We start from the raw sequence: 10,410 nt of genomic DNA, 5'->3' as shown, positions 1-10,410 counted from the left end.
GGTACTCTACTCTGCATTATATCTGTGATGTGATGCTTGGTGGACAGTTGTTGGGATTGGTTAAGGCATGGAATGCCGATATCGGAATTTGGGGAGATCTTGGCGTGTGTTTTGGGTGTGTAGTGAGGGTTGAGTCGACCGAGCAGGAATGTACGACGAGTCTTGGGGCGAGTCATGCCGGGAGATGCTACCTGGGCGTTTCCCAAGAGAGATGCCTGTGGCGGGCACATGTGACAGGGTGAGGTCCCGGAGTGGAGTGTCTTCGTGGGACGAAGCGCCGGGATGGGAGGTGCTGTTTAGCACGGGGTGACCGGATGTCCCGTTGAGTGGGGCATCGGCCGACCCCACGTGAAGATGTCTTGCTTGGTCACTTAAGGACTGATATGTTCTGGGAACCGGTTCGTAGGAAGCCTTGCATTCCCACTCGCCTTAGCCATGGAACGGGACGGATGTACGACCAGCTAGGGCGGTGCCACTACTACTAGGTTGTTAGCGGAAAGTGTAGGGAGGTACGGGCATGGGACCCACACCCTCCTAAGACAGCGTAGTGACCTTGGGGGCCCGGTACTACGTCTCACAGTCTCAGCATGCCGGTGGTACTCCGGCATGGCCCCAGTCCTGAGTGGTAGGGTGGCATCGTGTTTAGTTGGAAGGCAGCCCGGTATCAGCCTAGACGATGTACAGCGTCGATGATGGTGATCTTGTGGGTAGTGCAAACCTCTGCAGAGTTCTGGTTGATCGATCGATACATATGCCGTTTACGGCTATGGACCTTTCCTATGTTTCCGCTTCACTTGACTAGAGAGAGGAGTCCTTTCTATCTTCCCCTGGGTTGTGTGGGATCCGGCGTTGGCCGTTGAGGCAAGGCACGAGCGGGAGTCGTCCTTGCCGCCTAGAGAGTGAGAGTGTGGTGAGATGTGTGTGCTGGGATGGGAGAATGTGTGTGAAAGGTGTTGGTATAAAAGTTGACTTATTATTATAAAACTTGACGTATTCGCATAGGAAACTACAGCCATATATTAGGTCTTTTGATTCAAACCCTTGCATTCCACCTACCACAAAGCTTCGCAAAAGCATAGGGTGGGAGCCAGTGGCCAGTACAAATCGTACTGATACTTTGGCAGCAGGTTCTGAGCCTGAGTACGACTACGCGGGTGATGATTGGGAGGAGTAGGCGTCTCATCCTACGCTCAAGTTTGGAGGATCCGGAGTTCGCGCCTTCGCTATCTACCCGATGCTGTTCCGTATGCTGTGTGTGTGAGTGTGATTCCGCCAAGTGGCGATGTAATAATGAGTAAACCCCTCTTGTACTCTCTTTTGTTCGTGTATGACTTGTATAACAGCTGAAATTCGGGTAATTCAAATTGACTCCTTCGCGCGTTAATTCGTTTTACAATTCGAATCTGGGGATTTCCCTTCGTGGAAATCTAGATCGTTTCAGTTGGTATCAGAGCCATACTTGACCCTAGGACGAGACCCTTAGGATTGGACGACAAAAATCAGGAATGAGACTTGTCTTTTCGGCCTATATTCGCCGACCTTGCATCTTTTGTGCATGGCTTAACCTTACATCTATTCTTTCACCACCTCAACCTCACTAAGTTCCCTTCTAACCTCATTCTTTGGTAAATGCAGAGCACCATGTTGGTCGTTGAGATGGCTGTGGACGCCCAGCAGTACGGTGGCTTTGTGCCCCTGCTGTACGACGTGCTGGCTGAGCTTGGAGTCCCTACCGAGCCAATCCGCTACGTCTGTCGTGGAGAGGCGGGACCGGACGGACAGCTTCAGGGTCACATTGTGATCAACCTCACCGTCCCCGCCAGCACTACGCTTCCTGGAGTGGCAGCTTTCCAGGAGCTGGCGATCGAGACTTCGGTCGCCAACTGCGTCCAGGCTGCGACTCGCCAGGCCCTCCGCCACGTCGTTCAGGACACGTGGGAGCACATCCAGGGCGGCAGATTCCGTCTACTTCCTCGTGTCCTGGACCTCACCTACGTCGAGGGAGCCACCGTCCGAGTGTTGGCTGCAGACCAGCTCGCTCAGGAGGAGACAGACCCTTGTCTTCAGTTCTCGGGCCGCTATATCTTGGCCCAGGATCGCTACATCACTGCGGTCGAGACTGAGAACAAGCGCTACCGAGACTTGGTGTTCACAGCCGACCACGTCATCGAGATGGAGCAGGTGAAGAAGAAGATACTGAGGGACGCTATCCTGACAGAGCGCCACAGCCGTGACCGCCTGGAGGACTTCAGCCGAGCTCGCGAGGTCGCCTTCAGGCAGGAGATTCAGGAATGGCAGAACAAGGCCCGGGACTATGAGCTCCGAGGCGACCACTTGGACGCCAAGGTGCTTGAGCTGGAGGACCGACTAGAGCGCCAGCGTGTGCTCTTGGGCGAGTTCCGTCAGAGGGAGAAGGAGAAGATCTTCAGCAAGCTGTGTCTGGAGACCCGCTATGAGCGTATGTCACAGGAGAACGAGGTGCTGAGGGTTGAGTCCACCCACAACACTCGTCACCTGGCTGAGCTCATCAAGACCACAGAGTACTTCAGGGACAAGGCCCAGAGGACCCGCCAGGCTTGGATCGCTTCTGACAACAAGCGTGTCAAGGAGATCGCCCGTGTCCAGGAGCCCCTTCCTCCCAAGATGCGCAAGGAGGCGCGCAAGCACTCTTTCCGTCCTGCACCCACCACCCTCAACCTCACAGCTTGCCCTTCTGAGCACTACCCTGAGGTACCAAGGACCATACAGCTCAAGGCCGCGGAGGAGTACGTCGGCCGACTTCACCGCACTGACGCCGAGCTCGAGGCTATGGACAGGGACTCTGAGGAGCAGCTCCCTAGCTCTCGCCCCACCACACCACCTTACGTCCCTACCCAGTAGAGTAGAGTAGTCGACCTGATGATGTGCCCTGCGTGGCGAATAATGTGACATGTAACTCACTATCTGTAGTAGAGCGGAATGTCCTGTCTTTTGGAGCCTACCTGCGTGTAGAGCGATTCCCGCGAGCCCTCTGGTGTAGTTGCCCAAGGCATCGCTGTGTAATGAACTCATGTAATGAATGTTTGGGTCTTAATGGATTTTATCGATGTTATTTGCTTCTTTGTATGAGTGTTGGATAGAATGTTTTATGAATTAAATTGCCTAAATATCTAAACACTGTCTTAACACATTAAATCATGACCTAATCCATGCAGAGAGATGGTGTGCCGCCGTTCTGAACGCCTCAACGTCCGTTCCCCTTCACCCGAGGTGGAGTACCACGGTCGTGGACGTGGGCGTGGTCGAGGAGCTGGCTCTCCCGCCCCCAGACTCGAACGGGAGGTGGAGGAGCAGCCCGCCCCAGGAGAGCCTGCCCTAGAGGAACTCCACAGGAGAGCTAGGTCCCCTCAGCTCGGGGACAATAATGCACCACCACCGCCGCCGCCGTCTCTGTCTGAGGTGATGGATCGCCAGACCCGCCTTCTGGAGGCACTGGCGGATGGCATACTGCGTCGTCCTGGAGGAGGTCCGCCCAATGATTTCCAAAGGAAGCTAGAAGGCTTCCTCAAGCTGAGGCCTCCTACGTTTGACTGTGCTGATGATGATCCCATTGCCGCCGAGGACTGGCTGCGTGAGATCGAGAAGAAGCTGGACCTCACCACTTGCACTGATGAGGAGTGTGTGGGAGTTGCCGCTCACCAGCTCACTGGCGCTGCACGCGCATGGTGGGACAGCTACAGTGACACCCACGAGAACCCCGGGGGCATAACCTGGGCTGAGTTCACTGAGGCGTTCCGTGAGCAGCATGTACCTGAGGGTGTCATGGACGCCAAGGTGGAGGAGTTCCGCAACATCTCCCAGGGCACTCAGAAGGTACAGGAGTATGCCACTCGTTTCACCCGCACCATGAGGTATGCTCCAGATGAGTCCAACACTGAGAAGAAGAAGATGTACTTCTTCAAGAAGGGTCTGAGTACGCGCCTCAAGGTGGCCCTCTCGGGTCACACCTGCTACACCCTCCGGGAGATGATCAACAAGGCCCTGGAGATGGAAAGGGATCGCCTGGAGGCCGATGCTCAGTACAAGGAGAAGAAGCGCCGGTCCGAGAGTTCTTCTCGTGGCCCGGCACCCCAGAGGCCACGTGCTCACGTGCCCCCTCCGTCGCGCCCCCGCTCTGCCCAGGGCGCTGCACCGGCTCCGAGTCGAGGAGGTGGTACCCACACCGCCAACTACCACCGCCCCACTCAGAGCCGCCCCGTGCAGAGTACCAGCACGTGGAAGGCCACTGCACCCACCTCCACTGGCAGTGTGCCTTTCGCTTGCTTCAACTGTGGTCAGCCAGGCCACAAGGCGGCCTACTGCCCTGCGAAGGCTGCTCCACCACCTGCCCCGGCTGCGACCAGGCAGGCACCTGCTCAGGGTACACCCCGCAAGCCAGCTGTGGGAGCCACCCGCGGCCGTCTCACCCACCTGACTGCACAGGACGCTCAGGACGCCCCCGACGCGGTGTACGGTATGTTTTTGGTACAGGGAGTTATGGCATCAGTTCTATTTGACTCTGGTGCAACTTGCTCATATGTATCCTCTAGTTTTGCACGAGAGCACAACCTACCCGTGACACCACGGAAGGTACCTATAGACACCATATCTCCTTTAGGCAACCTCAGATGCACCCAAAAATGTCAGGGAGTGAACATCACCATCGAGGGTTACCCTTTTCTAGCCGATCTCACCTTACTTCCGTCAGATGGACTGGATGTCATCTTGGGAATGGATTGGCTGACCCGACACAAGGGAGTGATATCTTGTTCACCGAGGTATGTGGAGATAACGCACCCGAGTGGTCGCGTGCTCCGATGTGAGCCTAACCATGAGAAGAAGGCGCCCATGATATGCGCCTTAGAATCCAAGTCAGTTGAGGTAGTGCCTATAGTGAGTGAGTACCCTGACGTGTTTCCAGAGGAGTTGCCGGGTATGCCGCCTGACAGAGATGTGGAGTTCGTGATCGACCTTCTGCCGGGTACGGGTCCCATTGCTAAGAGGCCCTACCGCATGTCAGTCGATGAGCTGGAAGAGCTCAAGAAGCAACTCAAGGAATTGGCAGATAAGGGGTACATTAGACCCAGTGCTTCACCATGGGGTTCCCCTGTCTTGTTCGTAAAAAAGAAGGATGGTTCCATGAGGATGTGTATTGACTACCGGAACTTAAATGCCGTGACTGTCAAGAACAAGTACCCTCTCCCAAGGATCGATGACCTTTTAGACCAGTTGAAAGATGCCAAGTTCTTCTCAAAAATCGATCTCAGATCCGGGTACCATCAGATGAAGATCAGACCGGAGGATATACCCAAGACAGCCTTTGTCACAAGGTATGGGCAATATGAGTTCACTGTTGTGTCCTTCGGACTCACGAATGCCCCGGCTTACTTCATGAATATGATGAACAAGGTGTTCATGGAAGAGCTAGACAGGTTCGTTGTGGTGTTCATTGATGATATTCTTGTCTATTCAGCCTCTGCCGAAGAACATGAGCAACACTTGAGAGTAGTTCTAGAGAAGTTGAGGCAGAACCAACTCTATGCCAAGTTCAGTAAGTGCGAGTTCTGGCTTGAAGAAGTCACCTTCCTTGGGCATGTTCTCACAGCTGAGGGAGTTGCAGTTGACCCAGCCAAAATAGAAGCCGTGAAGGAATGGGAGCAACCCCGTAATGCGACGGATATCCGCAGTTTTCTGGGTTTGGCCGGGTACTATCGTCGATTCATTGAGAATTTCTCTAAGATCGCCAAGCCAATGACTAACCTTCTCAAGAAGACCAACGAGTTTGAGTGGACACCTGAGTGTGAACAGAGCTTCCAGACCTTGAAACAGAAGCTTACCACCACTCCAGTGCTAGCCTTGCCCGACATTCAGAAAGATTTCGTAGTCTACTGTGATGCTTCGAGACAGGGACTCGGATGTGTTCTGATGCAAAGTGGGAAAGTCATAGCATATGCGTCGCGACAGTTGAAAGACCATGAGCAACGCTACCCCACGCATGACCTTGAGCTGGCAGCTGTTGTGCATGCCTTAAAGATCTGGAGGCACTACCTGATCGGCAACAAGTGTGACATTTACACTGATCATAAGAGCTTGAAGTACTTTTTCACTCAAGAAGATCTGAACATGAGACAACGTAGGTGGTTAGAACTCATAAAGGACTACAACCTGGAGATCCACTACCACCCGGGAAAGGCAAATGTAGTTGCTGACGCCTTGAGCCGCAAGAGCTATTGCCACAGTTTGTCCATGAAGACCGTACCATTGGAGTTGTGTCAGGAAATGGGAGATCTACAACTGGAGATCATACCAAAGGGTTTGCTCAGTGAATTGCGAATACGCTATGACCTAGAGGAACGGATTCGGGAGGCCCAAAAGAGTTGTCTAGTGATCCAAAAACTCCGTAGGATCATGGAAAGGGGTACGTCTCCTTGGTTTCACGAGGACGAACAAGGGACCTGCTGGTGCAAAAGCAGAATCTGCGTGCCTCACGATAAAATCTTGCGAGACGAAATCTTGACTGAGGCGCACGATTCCAAATATAGCATACACCCTGGCAGCACTAAGATGTACGCTGACCTGAGGAAGAACTTCTGGTGGAAGAACATGAAGAAAGACATCGCCGAGCATGTCGCCCGATGCGACACATGCAATAGAGTCAAAGCCGAGCATCAAAGGCCGGCTGGGTTGTTAAAACCACTAGACGTACCAGAGTGGAAATGGGAAGGCATATCCATGGACTTTATCGTGGGTTTACCCCGATCCCCGAAAGGCCACGACTCAATCTGGGTGATAGTTGACCGACTGACCAAGGTAGCACATTTCATACCAGTCAAGACAGTCTATCGTACCGAGCAATTGGCAGATCTATATGTGGACCACATTCTTAGACTCCATGGCGCACCTACCAGCATCATATCAGACCGAGGGCCACAATGGGTATCCAGGTTCTGGCAGAGTCTGCACAAGGCCATTGGCACCCGTCTAGATTACAGTACCGCATATCACCCGCAGACAGATGGGCAGACTGAGAGAGTGAATCAGATCCTTGAGGACATGCTCAGAGCTTGTGTACTGAAGTATGGGTCAGATTGGGAGAAGAGTTTGTCTCATGCAGAGTTCTCCTACAACAACAGTTATCAAGCCAGCATCCAGATGTCACCTTTCGAAGCCCTATACGGAAGAAAGTGTAGAACCCCGCTGATGTGGTCACAGGTGGGAGAGAGAGCGTTCTTTGGCCCTGATAAAATTAAAGAGGCCGAAGAAGGAGTCGCCCATGTGCGGGAGAACCTGAAGATCGCTCAGAGCCGACAGAAGAGTTACGCAGATAACCATCGGAGAGATCTTGAGTTCAATGTGGGGGATCATGTGTACCTCAAGGTCTCCCCGCTACGTGGGACTTTCAGATTCCATGTGAAAGGAAAGCTCGCACCCAGGTTTGTAGGCCCCTACCGAATCGTTGCTAGAGTTGGCAAGTTAGCATACAAGCTTGAGTTACCAGAAGAGCTAGACAGAGTGCATCCAGTGTTCCACGTATCTCAGTTGCGCAGATGTCTGAAACTGCCAGAGACACAAGTGCCCGTTGAGTCACTAGACCTACAGGAAACACTAGAGTACCGGGAGTACCCAGTCAAGATTCTAGACAAAGCCACCAAGGAAACTAGAAGCTCTACCATTCCCATGTGCAAGGTCCTGTGGAGCAACCACACAGAAAGAGAAGCCACTTGGGAGAAAGAGTCTGAGCTGCAGTTACGATACCCCTACCTCTTCGAAAGGTACGTCACACCTTAAATCTCGGGACGAGATTCCAATGAGGGGGAAGGACTGTAACGACCCAGAAATTTTCGCAAATTACCAAAATTACCACCTGAAAAATTTTTTTACAAATAACCCTTGTTTGGTGAATTCATACTAGAAAAAAATCCCTTGTAGATGCACAAGTAGAACTTATTTGATTTTTGAGCATATGCATATTTAAATCAACGTATGATTTGGCTTTTATTGATTTTATGAGATGAGTAATAAAATCAATAACCTTTATTTAACTAGTGTTTTCTCTTCAAAAGCTGACCCTTGGCTTGTGCTCAAGTTGGAAACTAAGTTAGGCAATTAGGGAATCAAGGGGTTGGAGAATAGACTTAGCAGAAATTAGAAAACGGTTGAAGCTAGGGCTGGATAAATGAAAAGCAAATTTGGCCCGAGAGCAGCTCGCGGCCCAGCACGCGCACCCCACCCGCGCTCGCGTTCGCCGCGGCCCAGCATCGCGTGCGGCCCAGCACGCACACCCTACCCGCGCATACCCAGCAGCCCAGGCGCCGTCGCGGCCCAGCGGGGCACTCTGCCGCGGCCCAGCGCCAGCCAGCACAGCGCGCGCGGCCCAGCACGCGCTCCACACCGCGCGCGGACGCCCAGCAACCACCCCGCGCGGATGACAGGTGGCCCCCGCCTGTCATCCCCCACCTTGCTCCCCCTCCTCTGCTTTTTCCTGCCCGATTCCTCTGCCATGGTGACGCCACCGGCTTCCCTTTTGACCGGGCGATTTTCGAACGGGAGATCACCATCGCGCTCGCAACCACCCCGCACCCCCCAAACCCTAGCCTCGCGAACACAGGCGCCCTACACGTGTCCGGATGACACCCCGGCCGTCCACCGCAAGCCATGATCAGGGGCGGCTATTTAAGCCGAATTCCGAGCCCTAGCGCGTCCCATCCACACCGCCGCCGCGCCGCGGCCCAGCCACCACTCTCCGAGCACTGCAAGCCGAGGAAGGAGCGAGGAGGCGGGGCGACCACGCCGCGGGGACCGTCCAGGGCACCGGAGCAGGGGAGATCGCCGCCGCCGTCCCTCCCCCATCCACGCGGCGGGCTTCACGGCACGGCACAGCGAACCATCTGCACGGCGTCAGCTCTCCACTGCGACACTAGCCACCAACCTCGCCACCCCCGGTATGCCCACGTTTCCGTCTTCGTGCACCACCAAGCCGAACGCTTGCGCCATGGCCGCCGCAACCGCACCCAAGGCGTTGCCTTTCTGCACCTCTCACGTCCGTCGCACATCTGCACGCGCACGCGTACACGCAGCACACACCCGGGGCCGGGGAGCGAGTCCCGGCCATGCGGGGTCGCCGCGAGCCTAGAGCCGAGGTACCGCTCGCGACCGCCATGGGCGCGCCCTGCCGCACCGAGGTCACGGCACGAGCCCGCCTGGGAAGTGCCCAAGGCGCCACCTTGAGCACCCTTCGCACCCGCCAAAGCGCCACGCCACCCACGCGCGCAGTCCGGCGCGTCGTGCGCACCCGAGTGAGCGCCCCTGCGGTCGCGGGCGCCACGGGCACGAACGCCCCGACACGCGCGACGTCCGGCCGACACGCACCAGCAGTGAGCCCCGAACCGCTCCGAGCACCTTCGCCACGTCCGAGAACGCACCATGCACTGTTTAAAGTAGAGGAGCAAGGGGAAGAGCACTGGAGCACCGCTGGAGCGCTGTGGGGACATTGGGCGGTTCTGGGCGCCGTTGGATAGGAAGACCAGGGGAGAGGAGAGGAGGAGAGCTACCTGGGTGCGCCCGGTGTGCCGTGGACTGAAGAGAAGGGAGAGGGGAGTGGACCAGGTTCGCCAGCCCGCCGTGAGCCGCAGCCGGCAGGGCCCCGGGCTTCCACCCCGCACCCTGGCCGTTGGGCCGAGCCCAGCAGCAGACCAGCAGCCGCGCCAGGCCGTTCTGGGCCGAGCCACCAAGCCGCCGCGGCCTTCCACCCCCCCCTGGCCGCCGCCTGGGCTGGTTTGAGGCCCAAACCGCGGATCTGTCTCCCTGCCCCTTTTTCTTTTCTTTTTCCAAGTTTATAGCTTGCATAAGTCTTTTAAAACCCCAAATGGATTCCGAAAAACACAAACCAAGTATCTAAATTCTTATAAAAAGAAACTCTACGTCATAGGCTTATTTATGAGTGCATTTGGTTCTTTCGATTCTTCTATTGGATTTTTGTGATATCTGTAGGAGTCGCTTATTGCGACCATATGTCTCGTTTGACAGACCCGGAGGAGCCGACGACTGAGGAGTACGACCCCGACTACACTGAGGAGCTCGAGGACGACTTGCCAGGTGCCACGTCCCACCCAACCTCGTAGAATCCTATTAGTCATGCCATGAATGTAGAAGCTAGCGCTTTACTTTTATGCAATAATCTGAGATAGGATGCATGGTAGAAATGCTTGTGAGCCGTTACCTTGTCGCAACCTACTACCCTGGCTTACCCGCAGTTAGGTTAGAAGCTTGCATCTTACTACTGGTACTCTACTCTGCATTATATCTGTGATGTGATGCTTGGTGGACAGTTGTTGGGTTGGTTAAGGCATGGTATGCCGATATCGAATTTGGGAGATCTGTCATAGCCGTGCT

General features: G+C 54.9%; 1 protein-coding gene across 1 annotated transcript; it reads left to right on the top strand.

Annotated features, from left to right (window-relative positions):
- Positions 1–3,198: 3,198 nt before the first annotated feature.
- LOC110431488 lies at positions 3,199–7,806 on the top strand. Its single transcript, XM_021450597.1, has 3 exons — positions 3,199–5,079; positions 5,308–6,216; positions 6,985–7,806. Exons 1-3 carry the CDS (start codon positions 3,199–3,201, stop codon positions 7,804–7,806), a joined length of 3,612 nt encoding a protein of 1,203 aa, XP_021306272.1.
- Positions 7,807–10,410: the final 2,604 nt, after the last annotated feature.

The sequence above is a fragment of the Sorghum bicolor genome, unplaced genomic scaffold (assembly GCF_000003195.3).
Source record: "Sorghum bicolor cultivar BTx623 unplaced genomic scaffold, Sorghum_bicolor_NCBIv3 super_16, whole genome shotgun sequence".
NCBI lineage: Eukaryota > Viridiplantae > Streptophyta > Magnoliopsida > Poales > Poaceae > Sorghum > Sorghum bicolor.
Note: the sequence above shows the minus strand (reverse complement) of the source record. Positions and strands in the feature narration are given on the sequence as shown.

Excerpts from the sequence above, each read along its gene's own strand:
- LOC110431488 (XM_021450597.1), top strand. The coding sequence starts at position 3,199 with ATGGTGTGCCGCCGTTCTGAACGCCTCAACGTCCGTTCCCCTTCACCC. Across the intron at positions 5,080-5,307 it reads AGAAGCAACTCAAGGAATTG|ATCAGACCGGAGGATATACC; the intron begins GCAGATAAGGGG and ends CATCAGATGAAG. Across the intron at positions 6,217-6,984 it reads ACCACCCGGGAAAGGCAAAT|GCCATTGGCACCCGTCTAGA; the intron begins GTAGTTGCTGAC and ends AGTCTGCACAAG.